At 40.1% G+C, this 21,513-nt stretch overlaps 1 protein-coding gene across 8 annotated transcripts; it reads left to right on the forward strand.

Annotated features, from left to right (window-relative positions):
* Nucleotides 1-145: 145 nt before the first annotated feature.
* Nucleotides 146-17,635, forward strand: LOC117950059 (kinesin-like protein KIF23). Of its 8 annotated transcripts, none has more exons than XM_034880736.1 (23): nucleotides 146-241; nucleotides 959-1,025; nucleotides 1,229-1,357; nucleotides 2,588-2,693; nucleotides 3,171-3,307; nucleotides 3,407-3,519; nucleotides 3,648-3,818; nucleotides 5,795-5,907; nucleotides 6,327-6,448; nucleotides 6,635-6,737; nucleotides 6,875-6,954; nucleotides 7,049-7,168; nucleotides 7,466-7,625; nucleotides 7,763-7,927; nucleotides 9,736-9,902; nucleotides 10,071-10,244; nucleotides 10,596-10,808; nucleotides 11,042-11,326; nucleotides 13,461-13,694; nucleotides 13,897-13,982; nucleotides 16,941-17,001; nucleotides 17,246-17,286; nucleotides 17,411-17,635. In XM_034880736.1, exons 1-23 carry the CDS (start codon nucleotides 228-230, stop codon nucleotides 17,424-17,426), a joined length of 2,877 nt encoding a protein of 958 aa, XP_034736627.1. In that variant the 5' UTR covers nucleotides 146-227; the 3' UTR covers nucleotides 17,427-17,635. The 8 variants fall into 8 exon arrangements, with proteins under 8 accessions (XP_034736627.1, XP_034736635.1, XP_034736643.1 ...); XM_034880744.1 differs by having other exon boundaries at nucleotides 13,897-13,977; nucleotides 16,939-17,001; XM_034880752.1 differs by having other exon boundaries at nucleotides 7,466-7,610.
* Nucleotides 17,636-21,513: the final 3,878 nt, after the last annotated feature.

Here is a 21,513-nt window from a genome sequence, read left to right on the forward strand (position 1 = left end):
TATATTGAATGTCTTGGGCTACAATTTACAAAGGCCCAACACAACGTGTAAGTCTATGGTTAAGGCCAGGTGCTGGGGGTGGGACTTCCGCTGTTGACGCAGTATCTGCACTGTGATTGGTTGAAATAATTGCCACGTAGAAAAACGTTTCACAGAGGGAATTTTTCAAATCGAGAAGACTAGGCGCTCTGTGGTATTCAGTGGAGAAGACATTAACAACATAAACCATGCAGAGACCAACGTGAGTATTACCATCTTTTATTGTATGCTCCATAAACGACTAACAATCTACAACTATGCATTGTGTTGGCAAACGATCCAAGTAACTAACGTAACCTGCTTGCAGTTCTAACGTCGCTGCTAATACAAGTGTTTGCTTTGTGTTGTTAGCATAGCTAGCTAGCATGGCTCGCTGCTGTCTGGTTAGCTAGCGCTGCTTGACTGTTGGCAACTGATAAGTGTGTGAGCTCAGCATTTACTTTTCAACTGACATTACATCTAATCCGTCACCAACGTGTCTTCTATTTCTATAAAAACGTAATCCAACTTTGATTAGCTTCACGTTAAAGGGGCAAAGGTTATAATGTGAAGTTCATGTTTGTGTTGACCCATCACCTATGAACTGTCGTTAGCAAGTGACACCTGAGCTAATTTAGCTAGCTAACGTTAGTTAGCCTTCAGATAAGAACTTAAGGTTAAGCGACAGAGTATACCAAATAATATTACACCATATGGCCAAAAGTATGGGGACACCTTTACTCTCACACCCCTGTATACCTGTGTCTCTACATGACGATGCACGAAAACACAAAGAAACATTTTCTGAGTTTGGTGGTCAACATAGTGTAAGTTACTGAGGGGAATTATCTGGGTGATTGTGGTGGGTATGGGTGAGTCATGCGTTTTATTAATGTAGCATGTGTTTGACATTGATTCTGTATTTCTTTATCGATTACAGCAAAGGGCGGACTCCTCGGAGGCCGGGCCCAAAAAAGGCATCCAACATAGAGAAAGATCCTGTTGGAGTAAGTGACCACTGCTTACTTTGTTGTTTCTGTTGAAGTAGACATGTGGGGACTTAATCACGGAAACATAGAATTGATGACTGGCATCATAGGCTCATGGAGTCATCAAAATATTTTGTTCAATTTAAGTTTATCTGAATGTATTTCTTCCAGTTGTGATGGCTTCATCAAAGTAGACCTCATCTGTTCGTTCATCTTTGTAGGTATATTGCCGTATACGTCCACTTGGAGCAGAAGATGAGGAATGTTGTGTGGAGATGATCAGCAGCTCCACTATTCAGCTACATGCTCCTGACGGCCTCAAAGCCAACCGCAATGGAGAATACAAAGAGGTACGTGTGTTGCCGCTTGGCAAGTCATCCGAGCATGTAAAGCAAATTGACAATCTACACCTGTTTTTGTCCCCCCCCCCCCTAGTATATCACTCAAGTGCTATTGTCTAAACAAGCAGGTTAACAGAAAAAAAATATCTGACGCCACCAGTCATATACAGTATTTAAGTTGACCTTACCTAGGGCTGAACGATTTGTGGGGGTGGGGATCTAACTGTGATTTCCTGCCAGATGTTGCGATAACGATTCGATTATCATTATTATTTTTGCTACCTATTGCACCTTCTACGATCAAGAAGAAAAGTAAATGAAAAAAACACAGAAAATAGGACGTTTCCGTAAAACAATCTGTGATTTGTAACATAAGTCCAGCGTTAATATTGTGAAAAAAACAGTAAATAGGAATAAAAAATGTTAAACCAAATGTTACACCAAACATTCAACTCAATATTTACATTCAATGAATCACAGTCTTCACAATTAGCTAATCACATTCTTTCAAATCAAAATTTTTGAATGCTCTCAGTACTTAGTGTGTCTTGTCAAACAACCCCAGTGGTTTTATTAAGTCTGTGATTTGGTTGGATGTTTTTACTGTTACTCCGAAGATACTGTACAATGATACAATACTCAACAAATCCATACAAGTGGTTTGGTCATAATTAGGGATGTAACGGTATGAAAATGTAACCTCACTGTTATAGTGACCAAAATGATCACGGTTTTTGGTATTATCGCGGTATTTCAAGAAGTGTTCAATGCCTTTAGCAACCTTTTACCTGCACATTCTGCAGACAGGATAACTATATTAAATCAAGCTTCAGACTTAGTCCTCTTAGAGGGCTGATACATGTCCTGAGCGCCGTCATCTCCTCCTTCTGCCATGATTCAAACTTCAACAAACGCACGTTGTAGGCTAACCAGTGGGCCTGCACGGGTTCTTCAGGGGACTCGGATAAAGCTGGGAAGGATTAAACACACATGTTCCACACCGGGATTATAATGATATTTTTAAAAAAAAACAGTAATTGATATCAACATATGTATCGTGGTTTACTGTTACACCTGTATTTGTTACATCCCTAGTTGTAATTGTATTCAGTAGAGACCTGAGACTTCCTTTTGACACTAACTTTAATTCATGATGGTAATAATAATTGCTCTTGTTACCTAATTTTCTGTTAAATGCTATTCACATGTACTATATGTCATTATTTGTTTATCTTTTAGACACAGTACTCCTTTAAAAGAGTATTTGGTATTAATACCACTCAAATGGAGCTGTTTGAGGATGTCGCCAAGCCTTTGATCGAAGACCTTATTCATTGTAAAAATGGTAAGTGACTTAAAGGTAATTTGAAGCATGAAACGTGAAGAAACACATTAATTGACTGTTTGTCCTCTCTGGTGCTAAAAAGGATTAGTTCAACAGAAAATTAGTTTTAAAAAGAAGCAAATTTTATAAATGCTAAATTATTGAAGTCGGATTGGGATTTGGATTGTGCTCAGACAAAACATGTAATCGCGCACATACATTTAAAAAATAAACGTTAGATTATTTTTGGGGGGCTTTTCTCTTTTATTAAAGCGACAGTGGATAGACAGGAAAGGGGAGAGAGATGGGGGATTACACACAGCAAAGGGTCGGATTCGCTGTAGGATTCAGCCAACGTGGGGCGAACGCTCTTACTGGGTGAGCTAGAGGCCGCCCCAACATATGTTATTTTTCTGATCAACATAATATATCCTAAACATCTGCCCTTATCCTCTGTGTGAAAAGTGGTGATTTATTTTGTATATTCCATCTTCATAGGTCTGCTGTTTACATATGGCGTTACTGGAAGCGGTAAAACCTTCACCATGACCGGCTCTCCTGGGGAAGGTGGACTCCTCCCTCGCTGTCTAGATATGCTCTTCAACAGCATCGGCCCCGTTCAGGCCAAAAGATTTGTAAGACTCAAATTCATTACTGGGTTGTGTCGTTTGAATGAGTGGTGGGATATTTACTTGCCTTTTTGTATCTTAGATACTTATTTATTGGTTTTTCAGGTGTTCAAACCCGATGACAAAAATGGGATGGAGATCCAGGGTCAAGTTGATGCTCTCCTGGAGAGACAGAAGCGAGACAGTCAGCAGTCCGTACCCAGAACGCCATCCTCCAGGTAGCTCTATTTACTTTCTCTAAGATTTATGGAGTTAACGAGGACTAATAATGTTGGAGAGAACTGAGTTCAAAGTACATGTCGTTGCATGGTAATCACCTTGCTTCTCTTGCGGTTTGTGTTTTTAGACAAAAGGCTGACCCAGAGTGCGCCGATATGATCAGCTCAGAGGAGGCGTGTAAATCTGAGAATGTGGATGAAGACGGTTGTTACAGCGTTTTTGTGTCCTACATCGAGGTCTACAACAACTACATCTATGATCTCCTCGAAGATGCTCCTTTTGACCCCATCAGACCAAAGTAGGGGACAGGATTTCAAATCAGTCCATGCTTTTTGTGCATGGACCTAATGTCATGTTGAAGGGTACACTTATTTGTATTCATGTTATTTGTGGTGCTTTTCATGCATGATATGGCTCTAGAAATATACCAACTGAACCCACACAGTAGCTCGCTGCTAATGTGATCTACAAATGTGTTTTTAGTAGTTGTTTAACCACATTGACTGTGTTCATGTGTGTACTGAATAAATTCATTGAGACTAGAGCCCGACCAATAAAGGATTTTTAAGGCTTACACCGATACAAATATTTGGTTAATTAAAAATCTGATATTCCCTTATATATTTAAAAAAAAAAATCCATAAACGCGTAACAAACAGATCCAGGCCATTATAAATGACAAGTTGTTTGGGAAATGCTTAATGTCGGTCGGGCTCTAATTGAGAGACATACGTTTTTTGCTTTGTAGTTTTATGTTGACAAAATGCACAAAATCCTGTTTTTGTTGGGTGGCTCGGTGGAGGCCCGCCTGTACGGAACAATGAGTTTGTGTACGTTGCCAGTGAGAGTACATTAAACATTACTTTGTATATACGTAGTCGTAACTTGGCTATAGTTGCAATCGCGTAGGTCATCAGTGCATTTCCTTCCTATTAATCCAAAGTCCTGTAGAAAGCTTTGGTGTAACTTTCTTGCTTTGTGTCATTTTGGTGGTTGTTGTCTTCAAGGATTGGCTCCCTGCTGTTGCTGTTGTTAGTGTAGAGAAACACAACGTCCCTGAATGGCTCAAGCAAACCGTTTGCATGTGTCATACTAGGGATGTAACGATACAGAAAATTCCCGGTTCGGTAAAATAATTAAAACATTTTTTATTAAAACTAACATCTTAAAGTATGATCTGTTATATTTTGAACAATGACAGAGCTATACTTGACCTATCTTCTGGGGTGTCTTCTTAGCAGCATATTAAACAAAAACCTTAATAATAGAAACGTTACAGTCAGGTGTCTTTGTGTAGCCTTTGACGTCCAGCCGTGCTTCAGACAATTGGTTCTATATTTGGGCTTTTTTTGTACAAAGCAAGATTTACGGTATGGAAATGGGCTCGTGAAGAAATAGTGTAACAGTCCTAAATTACTTTAACCATGTTCCTAAAACCTGCGTTTTCCAGTACAGAGTAGGGTCTTGTCTCATATCCACGGCTTTAAATGTATCAATCGCCACATTGATGCCTATTGCCCAGTGTGAATCAGGAAGTTGCTGCTTATAGGCTGCAGGGATAGTTTGTAGCGTGTGTTGCTTCTTGTTTCTAGTTCCAGTTATTGACACGTTGGTGTAAATGAGTTGACATGTTTGTAGAATTCTTACTTGAGTAGCCTATTCTCGTGTAGCAGATGTGACATACCGTAGTTTTTTTTATCCACCACTCTCTTGCTGTCACCCTCATAACTTACAAGGGAACCAAAGTGGCTCCAAACTTCAGCTGGGCAATATGGAGAAAATCATATATCGTGATATTTTTGATCAGATACCTCTATCGATACCGCAAGAATATGGTGTTGACTATTGGTGCTGTCACAAAATATTTACACAATGACATTCTTGATAAATAATCATCAGTAATGTGGATATAATGATTAAGTGGGAAAAGGCAAATAATAAAACACTCTGGTATTTTCAGGAAATGACATCACTTTACTGTAATGCAGCCTTTAAGACCAAGAAAAGACACCAGTTATGCCATATTATGATCTACCAAAATCTAAGACGATATCTAGTCACGATACCGATATATCAATATGTTGCCCAGCTCTGATCGTTACACCCCTAGTCTTTACCCCTGTATGTGTCTTCATAGATTGTGTTTTTTAAATTTTTATATAAAGTTGACACTAACATCAAGCATTTGTCTTCTTAACTTTTGCTGCTTGTCTTACTTAAGCGACACATAATGTGTGTTACGTTATGGGGATTCTTTTCATTATCTTGTTTCAGAGCGCCACAATCCAAGATTCTCCGGGAAGATCAGAATCATAACATGTACGTGGCTGGCTGCACAGAAGTTGAGGTCAAATCTACAGAGGAGGCGTTTGGGATTTTTTGGAAGGGTGAGTAATTATAATAACTTGCGTTGTATTATGTTTTGTGTTATGTGGATTCCCCTTACATGCCGACCAATTTGAATTGCAAAGTTGGACACTGTTAGGTTTTTAACTTGTTTTTATTCATAACTTTTTGTCTCTTCCTGTGATGGAAACCATTAAAGTACTTTAACGGGATGATTGTTAAAGAGTTAAACTAAACGTCTGTATCTGCAATGCGTATAAAGAGGCAGCCATGACTTTTCATTGTTACGTTTGTGCAGGGATTTCAGTTTTGAGCTATAGCTTCAAGTGGCCATTATTAAGATTTCACCGTTCATATCGTCAATAAAAAATGGACAAAGGAATATTCTGTTGACTTTATAAGGAATAGATGTGACTTATATTGTTACAGTTCTTAATGATGCCTTGCTGTGTGTCTCCAGGGCAAAAGAAGAGGAGGATAGCCAACACACAACTTAACCGTGAATCTAGTCGCTCGCACAGTGTGTTCACAGTAAAGCTGGCCCAGGCACCGCTTGATGCTGATGGGGACCACATTCTACAGGTGACATGCAGCCCCAGACCTATATATTGGAAAACAATTTTCATTTTTTGTATGTTTATTCAAAGACTGCCAGTGAATTCTTTCTGATATTCAGTGGAAGCTAATCAGGCTGTGACAAATACGTACACATCACAAAGGATTCCTGCCGACGTTTGGTGACGCTAACAACGTGTTATTAAATTGCAGGACAAAAACCAGGTGAATGTGAGCCAGCTGTGTCTGGTTGATCTGGCGGGCAGTGAACGCACCAGCCGAACCAGAGCAGAGGGAAGCCGTCTCCGTGAAGCAGGTCAGTTCATTCTTCTAAACTGAAGCTTCTGCTAAACATCATTGCATAGGTTTTTTTCTCTGCATCCAGCAGAATTTCAATGTATTAAGTTATGTTTGTTCAGGCACCAAACGTGTCTAGTAATGTCTCATTAACAGGTAACATTAACCAGTCCTTGATGACACTGCGCACATGCATGGAAGTCCTACGGGAAAACCAGATGTGTGGAACTAATAAGGTTGGTATTTTATCATGTATATGACAATTATCTTCTTATCATTGGTCATTTCTTTTAGTAGGTGCAGCTTCACAGAGCCTTTATTTGATTCCAGATGGTGCCATACAGGGACTCTAAAGTTACGCATCTGTTTAAAAACTACTTTGATGGAGAAGGAAAAGTCCGGATGATAGTGTGTGTCAACCCGAAGGCTGATGATTATGATGAAACTATGGTAAGACATTGCATTTGTGATGCAAAATGGCTTGAATGTAAAATCTTATCTAATATGACTTGCTTTCCCAGAAGAAAATCTTTTTATCTTGAGGTTGGTTTGCAATCAAACCACAATGAAAAATTTGACAGGAGGGTTAAATATATAACACCATGTCCCACATTATACACATTTCATCATAGATACATATTTCATGGTTGTTTTTCAAAACATCAGCATTTGATTTGTAGTGCTGCTGGGTGCTTTAGGGAAGTTAGGGAGTGTATCTCTAATGGTTTAACATCGAATGTGTTGCAGCTGGTCATGCGCTTTGCAGAGATGACCCAGGAGGTGGAGGTGGCGCGGCCGGTTGACCGGACTATTTGTGCCCTTGCTGCAGGACGCAGGCACAGAAACCGTGTCTTTAGGGATGAGCTGTCTCGTCGCCTAGAAGAGCAAGGAGGTCCCAGTAATGCCTGTAAATATCCAGTACTAGCTCATTGTGCATATGTCATGCTGTATTCTTACACGTCGGAGATGCATTTCAGAATCGTTCCTGTTTTACTTTCACTTATTACACACAAACCTTTCCATGACTTGTTCTCACTCACACAGTCGATGACCAAGCTCTGCTGAATCAGCTGATGGAAAGCCTTCCAGCCATGCCTCGGTGTGAGCTGGTGGACCCAGCTGATGATCAGACGTTGCCCCGCCTGATCGAGGTCCTGGAAACGAGGCATCGTGTCCGTCTGATGTTGACCGAGCAGTTCAACAAAACTGGTACAGGCCCATTTTCTACGCCACAAATAATTCTCTTGTTCCTAGAGGACCTACTTTATGATGTCCGGCAGCAATGAATGAATTAATTTATTCAGTTAATCATGATGCATCAGTATTTTATTTGTAATTTTCTATCTATAAAAGGCAGGAGTCTTTGTCGCTCCGGCAGCACTCCGGTTATCCGTCATGCACGGGCAAAATAACAAAACGCCACACAAAGCACGCTGGCGTACGACAGTAAAGATGGATGCCACTGTGTACTATTGTTCGTGGGACGTTAGGGCTGACAAAGACGTTTACTAAAGTAACAAGCTAAGTTAGCCGTCGGAGCTATTGTGTGCACACTGCTGTAGCCGAAGGTAACCCCCAATCTCCACAGGATGAGTAACGGCTGTGGATTGGCTCCGCTGCGCGTTGTCTCCGTGCTCCGCCGTCCGTCAACACCCACCAGGTCCTGATTTGTAGCCGAACGGCTGCGGCCGTGACTGACAGCTGAAGTCTCGAGGACCCATGAGAGCTCGCAAATTTATGTTGAATAGAACCTCAAAAACAACAACAGTTTGTTTCCATCCAGAGGAGTAGAGAGGAAACAACTCTGTGCTGTGTTTTCAAGGTGTAGTGCAGGGAATTATGATCCGCCTTGAGAAGGATCTATTTTATTTTGTTAATTAAGCGAATGTTTAATTTATTTTTATGTTTCTGTGCTCGACTTCCTGTCTGCCGTGTGCTGAATTGCTGCGGAGCTCTCCAGCATCCGGCAAAAATAGAAGCTCTTTGTATCTTCTTCGGAGGGCTGCGGATCGCCGAACCTGGACGGAGTCGGGGCGCAGCCGTTTCGCTGTGCGTGGAAATGAACACGTTGACTTTAATGGAAACCTAATGACTCCGACGGCGTTCCGGAGCAGATCCGCAGCCGTTACGTATCCTGTAGAAAATGGGGGGGTAATAAAACTAAAAAGGGGCTCCGTAATCTGAACCATGATGAACCAAGAAGGCCAACACATCTTTTATTAACTCCCATAGTGCACACTAGCATCATTTCTTCCAGTTCTACCCTTCACAATAAAAGCCCAACATAAATTCAGTTGGAGTTGAGCACCATTCAACAAGGGTCCTATGCAAACAGCATTTTCCTTCTTAACCCTTTCTCTAACTGGGAAAATTTTTATATTCCGGGGTTAAAAGGAGTAGGCCTAGTGAAAATGTTTTTTTTTAGTTTGGGGGGCATTCTGTAAATTATTTTGGGGTACAATGAATTTGAACGGTAACATTCAAAATTTTCCATATCTAATACTTGGAATCTAATCTATAGCTGTTTATGGGCTATTTACCTCAGGCCCCCCCCCCCGGCAGTTACCAACCTTGCCTAATGGTAAAGTCTGCTCCAAGTGTTTTTTCCTATGAACCAGAAAGTATTTAGCCGATGTTTCTGACTGAGTAGCCGCGACTTGGGTATGTGACGCAACTATGTCGCGGCAGGTGTATTGCTCAGAACCCGACAAAGGAGAGTGTGGAGTTTGCAGTGGTTTGGATCAGTGGTTCTCCTGCAAGCAGCAATACAACACGCTAATAAAACTGTCCCATTCAGGCACTTTGTAAATGGGCACTTGTTTATTCAAACTCTGGCTTATTTAGTGTGCTACTGGAAAGCCTACTCCTTGTTACTCACTGAATTGGTGTAGGCGGTATGGCCTGGTCACGTAGTGTATTAATTTGGAGGATCAATTTTCTATCTTTTTGAAGTAAAGTTTAAAAACCAGCTCGGGCCAAATGTTTACCTTCTAACAATGATGTGTTCTCTCCTACAGCCATTACACTGAAGGGCATGATTGAGCAGTTTGACAGTCAGCTCAACGCAAAGGAGACGCTCCTCCACGATCAGCGAAGCAAACTGAGCGAGAAAGAAAAAGTCCTCATCAACCAGAGGACAGAGCTAGAGCGATTAGAGAAAAAATCCAAAACCCTGGAATACAAGGTGTCTCCTTCACTTAGAGATCTATTTTATTCTACTCTTTTCTACATTTGGTAAAAAAAATTCTATACACGCCTAAACTAGTAATGATGTGGGAATTCACTTGTTACTTTAAAGCTTGAAGTTACTGTTTTGACTTTTTTTTCTCGCACAACTGGTCCTTCTCTTCAGGTCGATATCCTGCAGAAGACAACGGACATGTATGAGCATGACAAACGCTCACTTCAGCAGGAGCTGGAGACCAGGGAGCAACGGCTACAGAGAGAGCTGTCAGAGAGGAGGCGCATGGAGCAGCAAATGCAGGGCATGGTCACAGACACCAAACACAAGTGGGAGAAGGAGTGTGTAAGTGGATGTATCTACAATAACCCTACTATTTTTGGGGTTTGTATATTGAGGGCTAGCACATACTTGTCAATAATTTGCATCAATGGAGCTGTTTGTGCCATGCTGACTTCTTCATTTGTTCGTAGCCTTGTGTGACACACAGTCCCTGCTAAACATGTAAAAGAAAAGTCACCAAAACATTGTAAGATTACTCTTCCTTGTGCATGGAAAAACCGAGAGGTTTTTGCTTGTGCATTGTGTAGTCTGCATTTCTACATTTCAGTAATTTTCGTATTGAATTAGATGATGAGACTGGAGTAGATGATGACACCGTTCTTTGATTGTTTTCCACTGGCGTTTTCGAATTAGGAGAGGCGAGTGAATGCCAAGCAGCTGGAGATGCAGAACAAGTTGTGGGTGAAGGATGAAAAGTTGAAACAGCTCAAGGCCATTGTTACAGAGAGCAGTAGCTGTGGCAACGATGGCTTTCCCACCGAGCGCCCAGAGAAACCTGAGAGGCCCTCACGGCAGCGAGATCACTGCACGGGCCAGAATAGGTCTGCCTCGCCATCACCACTTCATGTAAGTTAGTTACTCTGTAACACTCCCTGTAGTGTGCACTGCATCACTCTCTTATGAAAGTTTATTTAATGTTAAATTGTGCATGCTGCTAATCATCATTTGTGAAAATGTTAATCATGAATTATATGAGATTTCGATGCTTACTCTACACAACGCTATTACTATGTTTTGTATTTCTGTTCATCTTGAGCCCCTAACATCCACAATGCTTGGCCCATCCCATCACTTTTCAGGACTTCAGCCAAACTCCCTCACACCAAAATCCAGCCAATGTTAGGGCAGTTCAGGACGCGTACCCCACCTCCTCCACCTCAGCTTATCCCTCAGTAGCCTCCTGCATCTCTGACTGGGAGCACAGGTTCCCTGTAGACTCAAGCAGCCAAGCTAGGAGCCGGACTCCCGTCCAATGCCACGGCACCAGCAGCGTGGGTCGCAGGAGAGGCCAGCGATTGGCTACAGACACTGGTGCCCCTGCTACGACTCTTGTCGATGGGCTCGACCTAGAGGCAGGCACAAGGGTTAGTTTGTGTGTTAGAGCCTAGATGTCCTTCAGGATGTGTTTAGTTTTTCTCTGCGCCTTGCCTTAGTGTAGAACTGCACCTGTAATGTTATCAGTAGATGTCTGCTTGTTTTTAGAAATGCATCGAGTAGAAGCGCTGCATCAGTGTAGGCTGGGGTTTCTCTTATCCGGACTATAAGGCACACTGATCTGTCTTGCTTCTTAATCCTTCCAACTTCATCCTCTAGTAGCAGTAGTTATATCATGTTTGTAGTTCTTTCTGCTTATTGCAAACTGCTCTCTAGAATAGTTTTTTCATTGTACTGTATCGTCACACATTTCAGTAGCACCACTTAAAATGACAAAAACAGACTATCGCCACAAAAATAAACACACACAAACACCTGTTTATCCCAGAAAAAGCTGTCAAGGCAGCAGCAGTATTGCACATTTTAAAAGAGTGATGCACGTTTATTACTCAGGTATTCATAAAAAGTACACCAAAATGGGTAAGGAAAAATAAACTTAAAGGTGCTGACACACAAACCCGATTATCGTCCTTTAGACAGTCTGACGAGGTCGGTGACTCGAGTCTGTCCGGTGTGTTCCGGGCCATCATCCGGCGGATGAGCCGTCGGCCTTCATTTTGACTCAATGCCCAATATGATTGGTGGAGGGCTAGCCCTTGACTAGCGAATCAGTGCTCAAGAAAAACGGAGCTGACAATGCCAGTATTTTATTACTTGCCATTGTATTTTCTTCTGTTCAGCGAGTAATATCAACAGCGATCCTTCTTGACTACTGTCAACACTCTCTGATGAAAACAATGACTGACGACAGCGTGCTCTGTGTTTACTAGGTCTAGAGAGATGTTCCGTCATTTCCAGTTTTCAATTTTTGGGCGACAATACAGATTAGCGTCGCCTGCTGTTATGCAGACGTATTACGTCTCACGCACGAGCAGAACCTACACTCAAGTCAGTGTCTCTTTGGTGTGTGAGACACTTTTTTGACCTCGGGGAGCCGACTGATCAGTCCGACTGCCTTTTCTGCAGACGGTCGGTTGTCGGGTCGGTGTGTCAGAGCCTTAACAAAACCAAAATGATCATTGGACTCTACCATATAACTGAATTGCCCTTTGGGGATAAAGTTGTTTGAATTGAAGTGAACTGCAATGTTGGAACTTGGTTGGTCTCTGCATGGAGTGATTTGACGTGGCATATCCGCATATTGGTTTTGTTTATCCTCTTGTACATGTGCACTGCAACCTTTTACTTAGAGTTAGAAATGATATGACTCTACACGAGGACCACACCACCAAATTGAAACCTGCAGTTCCATACTGAGATACTTGGCTTCTTACAAAATATGTACAGTACTTAGTTGAGGTCCAACTCATGCCTTTGATTTGATTTGTATTGTTTGATAGTTTTACCTAGCCTGACCCCCGACTTCTGAATTGCTGCCAACATCTCAGATTATTTTCAGCGATTCAAATAATAAATGATTAATGAATTGAAATGACAAATGTCACTCTGATTATCAGGCTGACTTTAACCACGACCATGTTGAAATTAACTCTTCCAACCACAGCAGGCCATACAAAACTTTATATTAGGAGCACCAAGTAAAAGTGGAGTTCCTAACTGACCCGCTCAGTATGTCGGGACCCAAACAGAATAATCCTTATAATAATCTAATGTTTTCACTGTATACATTTCTATTCTGTTTGCATGTAGTTATAATTGCTAGACCCATTATCACACTACTTTTGCACTGCTTTGCATGTTCATTTTGTATTTATTCTACTGGGCTGTTGTCACTGCAGCGTTCGTTAGTTTATGGAAATATGTATTGCTGGAAGGCCAGGGTATTGTTTGTTTGGGATGTAATTTGAATTTACAGACAGAGGACTACAACACCATGGAAATACTTATTCTCCCTGAAATTCTAAAGATGAATATTTAAAACTCTTAAGTAGGACATGCCCAGTCCCTCTCTGACTTCCAGTAGTACATTAATTTTCAACACAAGCTAGCACCCTCTATAATCATCAACCTTCACTACTAACACCCGACAAACTTTAAATGGTCCCTACTGGTGTCACCTGTGAATAACTTCCTGGTTTGTCTTTCTTACACTGGGATCACCAGACGGCCCCTCCGGTTCATCCAACGCACAGGCGCTCACACTCTGCGGGTGGGGAGAAATGGGTAGACCACAAACCAGCCTCTAATTTGGACCTAGACACTGTCATGCAGCCAATCATTCCCAATGCAATCAAGGTGTCGACCCCAAACGAGAAAGCTCTGTCTAAATGCCACAAGTATGTGCTTAGACATCAAGAGCTTGCCTCAGACGGGGAAATCGCGACCAAATTGATCAAGGTAAAACTGCATAATTGCTTAATTTGAGACTGATTATTTTCTGCCTTGCATGACTTTGGCTATTTCAACTTCTGTATGATGTCACATTGATGTCACTATTTCATATATTACTGGGACACTACTCTTATTTTAGCTGTTGATTTTGAATATGTGTTTTTTCCTGTATTCTGAGTTTTTTTTTCTTCCATTCTGACTTTCTCAGGGCAATGTTTTTAAGACCAGAGGCGGAGGACAAGCTGTGCAGTTCACTGACATTGAGACGCTAAAAGAGTGCTCAATAGCATCAAGGTATCGTATTTGCCCAAGTACTACATGTTGTGATATTTCTTTGTGTGTTTTAATGTATCTGATGACATGTCACATGTGCATGGAGAGGGTAAAGATGTCTAGAAGTTCAAAACTCCAGTAATGCTTGTATATAGAACAGCTTTATTGGTCTTGCTCTAGTTTTGCCCTCTTTACACATTAACACAGGGAAGTGGTTACAGTTGGGGAAGGATAAAATATGAATACAAGCCAAAAAAAACAGTTTTATACTTATACTATACACTGAAGAAAAAACCTGGTGAAAACCCTGCCGCAAAAATGTATATTTTAGTTCTTTTCTTAATCAAATCGACGTTAAAAGCTATAATTATAATATAATTAGGATAACCCCTTGAGATGCACTCTTGTTTTTGAGGGAGTCCTGAACAACATACCAAAATAAAACACATTGCACATATACGAACAAGATAAACAAAACAGACACAAATAAAACAAAAACACACAGAGCCTACAATTACCACAGAACAAGTAATAGATCATAACATGATCATTCAGAAACAGATCGTAACATGATCATTCAGAATATATCCAAACAGTACTGTAAAATGTCAGTGAGATTAAGTGGTTCAGTATAGAGAGAAGAGGGAGGAATGAGATCAAATTAGAAGGGTGGTAAAGTCTGCATCTACAGTTAGTATGAAAGGGAGAAAGATGAAATGGAGCGAATATTTACTGGGAAGGGCTGTAACCCCTGTGTTGTCTTCCCCTCCAAAAAACGAAATTCATCAATTTTGTTGAGGCTTTTTATCATTTAAAAAAAACTTTTTCTTATGTTTTTGTCCCTTTTTTCCTCACTTTTGTTGCATTTTTCAATGTTTGTCATTTTTTTGATGTTTTTAACACTACGTAACACTAACTTATTAACTTTAGTTTTACAGTTATTTTTGGAATTTATGGTCAATTAACCCTATTTATTTGAAACTATACCTAATGTTTGAGTTAGAAAAGCAAAAATTAGGAATTATTTCAACTAAAATTAAAGGAATGTATGTTGATAGATAATCACAGACTGGAATATGTAAACTTTTACTCAATACTATTTCAAAACCACTTCAACTTTTTTTTCAGATGCTATGAAAATGAATAATACACCCCAAAATGAATGAAAGTAGAGATTTGTACTTGCCAAAGAGCGTTGTGTGGAATCAGTCATGTTATTTGGGTAGTTATAAAAAACCTTGATCTGACCCGAGGACCACATGAGGGTTAATCATAAAAGCTTCTTTTGATATGGACTTAGAAACATTAGGTACTGAAAAAAAGCTGTACAGTATGTCTTAAATGATGAGTGGAGGAAAAAGGAACCAAACATTGTTTTAAATAAAAGGATTAGTTGAATTGAATACACTGAAAGACAAATTGCAACCAATTAATCTGTATTTCTTATATATGGTGTAGGCAAGTCAAGAAGTTCATACATTGTGCAATGGTGAGTTCCTTTGTAAATGAGCAGTTAGGGATAAATCTACACTATTATCTCGGTCATCTATCTAATAAAGAGAGACACCTCTATATTAGTGTGTGTACAGTTGTGTTCAAAATAATAGCAATCCAACATTACTAACCTTATAAATCATGATTTTTTTGGTAGAAGTGATATTTCTACATGGCAAATAATTTAAGTTAAGTGTTGTAGAGTCATAGAAAACCAACAAATGCAACAGTCATGACATCCATGCTGCTCATTCTGTGTAATTGAAAGGGGCATGTTCAAGATAATAGAAGTGTTGTGTTAAATTAGTGAGATGATTGATTCTGTGAAGAAACAGGTGTCAATTATGGCGTAGGAAGTAAATGTTGTGCATGCTAGTTATTGTACACTTCACACTGAAATACTGAGAAAAATGGGTTGTTCCGGACATTGCTCTAAAGGAACAGCGGACTTTGATTAAAAAGTTGATTTGGAGAGGGGAAAACGTATAAAGAATTGCAGACAATTATAGGCTGCTCAGCTTAAATTATTTCAAATGGCATCCAAAGCCTGAGCGACGTGGTGAAAAACGGTCAACTACCATTCAAATGGATCAAAGAATAGCCAAAGTGGCAAAAGGTCAACCAATGATCGGCTCCAGGAAAAATCAGAGAAGACTTAAAGTTACCTGTGAGTACAGTCAGGATCAGAAGAAGGCTGTGTGAAGCAAAGCTACCAGCTAGAAGCCCCCCCCCCCGCAGAGTCCCACTGCTGGAAAAAAAGACGTGCTGAATAGGTTGAAATTTGCCAAAGGACACATTGACTGGCCAAAGGAGAAATGGTGCAACATTCTGTGGACTGATGAGGGCAAAAGTGTTCTTTTTGGGTCTAGGAGCCACAGACAGTTTGTCCGACGACCCCATGCACTGAGTACCACAGTACACTGTGAAGACATGCAGCATGGTGGTGCAAACATCATGGTATAAATTATCATGTTAAATGCTATTATTCTGTTCACAACTGTAATACTAATAACATTGCCGTCGGCAACATACTCTGCAAATCAAATCCATACTACTACGTTAACCGCCAAACCACTAACCTTATAGAAAACACTTCTGCTGAAGTGTTAAACTCATTAACGACAAGGCGAGAGACAACAGTGTCGTCATTGAATTGTGGTGATGTCAACATTCTATGTATATATATCGGTGACGAAAAAGAAAACTCTAAAATGTTTTTTCTTTCTCTTTCTGCACACACACACACACAAATAGTCCAGAGCCCGGCTAAATGTGAGATTGTCTCTGTAGGCTACTCGCCCCGTTTTCTGGTGGTTGATTAACGCAGAAATGTGCAGATTAGCTCTTATAACGGGCCGAGTGGGTAGCACACTGCCATGTGGCTAATGTCTGATTACTCCACATTCTAATTACACTATTCGATATTGTGAGTAATTTGTAAAAAAATGAATTCAAGTTGGACAACCCTAATGTGTTTTGTTTCAGTCGCAAGAGGCGCTCAGGGTCTGGAGATGGAGCAGCTCAAATCGAGGACGTAGAAAACAGGGTAAGCTCTTAGTTAAACTAAATATTCAACAAATAAGACATGAATGTAAAAAATCTAGTCATTTTAGTGTGTAATTACCATATGATTGTTTTTAATATTCTTCAACACATCCTTAGGTATCAATAATTAGGGTCTTTTGCAGATTATTATTCATAGAATTCAAAATGTAACATAAATTGGATAATTTGATGCGTGTTTGCGTGCACGGTCCCCCCTTTTCAACTTTTTTTCTCCTCCCCGTTAGCCTCCAGTGGCAAGCACAAGTTCAAGCCTTTGGTATCAAAAGTAAGACAATAAAAGCATATTTGTTTGCATGCCCTGTTTACCATGGTATATAAGATTTCAGCAATTGCCTTGGATTTAAAATGAGCATTATAAACTCTCGTATTATTTGTTTTCTTTCTTTCAGACGCAGAAAGCCTTAAGTTTGAAGTATGAAGGAACTTTTTTCCTCTTGAAAACAGGGAAGATTTCGCCTTACTTTTGCAACCTTGAAGGGACGGCCATTTGAAACTATGCATCAGTCAGGGCATTTTTTTATTATGATGATATTCCTACAAATTAGTAGAGTGCATTTCTAATTTAATTATTGCCAAAATTATTGATTAAGCAATGTAGGATATAGCCATTGTAATTTGCTGGATCAGTGTCCTTTTTTCTTTTTGAATGCTAGAAATATCACCGCAGCATGGATATGTTAAAGGACGGTTCCGGCACAGAATGAACCTAGAGTGTTAATAACATATGAGTACCGTGTCGACCGTTCTCTGGGATATGGGATCATGCTACTAAAATGTGACCAGTTTTAGCGCAAACCCCTAAATAATTTATTACGCTAGTCGTCGGGGTACGCAAAAGTATTTCTAACCCACTAACAAGGCTACATGTAAACCAGTAAGCAGTAAAATGGCTCAAGCAAGGCGTTTGGTGACTGTTTTCCAAAGATGGCGCCTGCCTGAATACCGAGCGGTACTGTCTTTATGAACTTTATAAATCTCTTTAATAAAATGTCTGTACAATTACTAAGTTCTCAGTGCTTCGGTTTACACTTAGGGCATTATGCTACAGTGGAAGTGTGGTGCTATTTCGAGCCTTGTTATTTCATTTTTTTTTTTTTTTTTTTTTTTTTTTTTTTTAACACACTTACGCGACGACTAGCGTCATAAACTAATTAGGGATTTGCGCTGGAACTAGTCACGCTTGAATAGCATGAATAGATATCCCAGAGCACGGTCGAGTAGGTACCCATATGTTATTAACCACTAGGTTCAATCTGCGCCGGAACCGTCCTTTTTAAATAGCTCAACACAAATATTCTGTGATAAATGTATTGGTTTTATTACATAATCTTTTTTTGCTGCCCAAAGACTAGAATATTTTAGCTTTTGAACAGTAGAACATGTTTATTACTTTTACTTTGAAACGTCATGGCTTGCCAGTTTTTCAAGAGTTTTTCAATTTTCTGCATGTTAAACTGTGCATATGGCTGATTACAAAAAATAAAATAGAGTAAAGAATATAGTTATTTTAGAATTGCAATGTTTAAACCTGTAAATAGAGCTGCTATGTAGGTTTTGCTGTAATCAATCTAACTGTAAATAAGTATTATGAAGCTTTTTACTTTAGTTTATGGAAACAACTCCTGTGATGTTTAACACAATACCATTTTTTGCTGGCATTAAATTCATTCAAACACCAAGTGTCACAGTCATGATTGATAATAATGACATGATCATGATATTCCGCAAAGACAGAAGAGCTTTAAGTCTCCAACTTCAAGTCTTTGAACATAGCCTAAAACATCCTTTGTATTCCTTTTATCACGCTACGTGTTACCACTGTAAACAATCAGTATAGGAAGGTTGTCCACGTATTTAATCAGAGTAGAAGAAACCAAGACAAACAACAAACGCTATGTATTTAGTTTTTTTGAATTTTGTTTAGGATCGGTTTAAGTTTGATTTAATGAATATTGTATACATTCTACAATCCCTATTTTGAGCATATTGGATATCATAAATAAATGAATTCCATCCATGATGTGCTCGGAATTATACTGTTTAATTCATCTTAAAGGTGCTCTAAGCTATGTTGGGTGACGTTTTTTGTCGTTGACGTTCAAAGCTTTTTTCAACAAAACAAGACTAGCGTGCCCCTCCCTCCTCCTTATCTCCTCCCCTCCTCTCTGGTGCTTCCGCGCCCCAACCCCCACCCCCACCCCCAAATCCTTTTTGTCCGCTATTGGCTGGAACACTGTTGGTGTAGCTTTGCGGTGCGGGTGAGCAGTTTGTTTTTGTTGTTTGTAGACTCTGGGCTGTCTACACGGACCATGTTTTTTTTACTGTGTGTTCTGGGGACAGGCAGCTCGCAGATAGTGAGGAGGTGTTTGCTGTACATGACAACAAATGTTCTAGCCTAAAACATGCGTGACATCACTTAGAGCTCCTTTAATGGCGGGGTCAATACGTTTTACAAAGAGAGACTAAACTCCACAAGCTACAGGTCAAACACTCATTTGCTTTGACATTCTGTCACAATGACCCGGTCAGCCTAAAGTCAAAGCTCACTTTAAGGCTAAGCACAGTTTGCCTTCCTGACAAGTAGGCACTTTGCGCCTGTTTGTGCAACATTTTTGGCCTGTCAACAGGTGACAAATGTCAAACCATACTACACAACCAGGTAGACGTAAACACTAGAAAGTCTATTTTTTTCTTCTCACCACTGCTAAAGTCCTGCGGACTGGAGCTCTCTGCTTACACTCCTTTTGTCTCCAACAGGAGACAACAGCAACAGGTTTCAAATGCTCTTTTGAGGATGTTGGTTTTTGGGTGACTGATTATTGTAGCATCAGTTTAAAGGTGGGGTGTATCAATACTCCAACCAATACAAAGCATGTTGCACACAAGTCATTTTTTCATCCTGGTATTTATTTTTTCATGCATTAGTTTCCCAAAGGCTCATTTATGTCTATTCACTGTGATTTACTTACTTAAAAAAACTGTTTTAGAAACTCAAATTTTCAATTCCTAACAGGTAATATACAATTGGCACCAATGGATCTCCAAACATAAACTTTACATTCCACAGGTAATTTGTGAAGATGCATGCTTTATTAATAGCATTGTCCTGAAAGGAGCCGTACAGTATGTACGCAGTAACCTTTTGTGACAATTTATTTCAGATATACGTGATTGCCATGCATCCATTCAGCAGAAGGGACAGAACACGTGTAGTTTACAATGTGAACAGCAGGTAGAGCTAAATTCCTTTCAGAGAACCCATATTTTCAAACAGGTAATTGAGGAATACAGTGTTTTAGATTGGCTTCAAATGGCTAAAGTTTGAGATTGCAATTTTTCAGGTTAATTCTGATGTGGTAGTTTGACAGTTGTCCATTTAAGGAAATGTGTAATGTCACTCAGTCACTGCCACTGACTTTAGACCGCTCTGCACTTCCCACAATGCCCTGCTGCCTCGTTGGTATCATTTCAGATTGAATGCCTGGACAACCAGGATGATGAAGTCACTGATTTACTGAACTGCTTTTCTGCCTGGATGATGAGCTGTCAGTAATATCTCTCTAAGATTGAAATTGCCACATTTCTACTACACATTAAATTAAGCAGAAAAGTGCATGGTAATGGGCAATGTGCACTTGGCAAATTAGGTTACTGGAACTGGTTGATCAAATATACGCTGAGTTTTTTTTCTATTTAGAGACCATTGAACATGAAGTCCTACAGACTCAATGCTCAAATCTCCGATTTTAAATAAACGCCTGATGTGTTGAATAGCTTTTGGTGATTGATTCATTCAATTACCCCTGACAAGACTTTATATTTCTTCAGGCAATTTTCTAATTGGTTATATGTTTGCAAACTATATACTATACTGTGTATGTTATTTGTTGACCATTATATACAGTATATCCTTTGCAATGCCATCATATTTAACTTTAATAGAAATAAATAACAGTATGTTGACAGGGCTTTTGGCATACCCCTGTAAAAAATAGTGACAAGGCTAATGCATTACTTCTCCCCATAAATTGGCATATACACTCACCGGCCACTTTATTAGGTACACCTGTCCATCTGCTCGCTAACACTTAATTTCTAAGCAGCCAATCACATGGCGGCAACTCAGTGCATTTAGGCATGTAGACATGGTCAAGAGAATCTCCTGCAGTTCAAACCGAGCATCAGTATGGGGAAGAAAGGTGATTTGAGTGACTTTGAACGTGGCATGATTGTTGGTGCCAGAAGGGCTGGTCTGAGTATTTCAGAAACTGCTAATCTACTGGGATTTTCACGCACAACCATCTCTAGGGTTTACAGAGAATGGTCCGAAAAAGAAAAAACATCCAGTGAGCGGCAGTTCTGTGGGCGGAAAGGCCTTGTTGATGCCGGAGGTCAGAGGAGAATGGCCAGACTTGTTCGAGCTGATAGAAGGGCAACAGTGACTCAAATAACCACCCGTTACAACCAAGGTGGGCAGAAGAGCATCTCTGAA

Source organism: Etheostoma cragini, chromosome 1, assembly GCF_013103735.1.
Source record: "Etheostoma cragini isolate CJK2018 chromosome 1, CSU_Ecrag_1.0, whole genome shotgun sequence".
NCBI classification, from domain to species: domain Eukaryota; kingdom Metazoa; phylum Chordata; class Actinopteri; order Perciformes; family Percidae; genus Etheostoma; species Etheostoma cragini.

Coding starts and splice junctions, on each gene's coding strand:
- LOC117950059 (XM_034880736.1), top strand. Junction 5,908..6,326: donor GTTTGGGATTTTTTGGAAGG/GTGAGTAATTAT, acceptor GTGTGTCTCCAG/GGCAAAAGAAGAGGAGGATA. Junction 7,169..7,465: donor ATGATTATGATGAAACTATG/GTAAGACATTGC, acceptor AATGTGTTGCAG/CTGGTCATGCGCTTTGCAGA.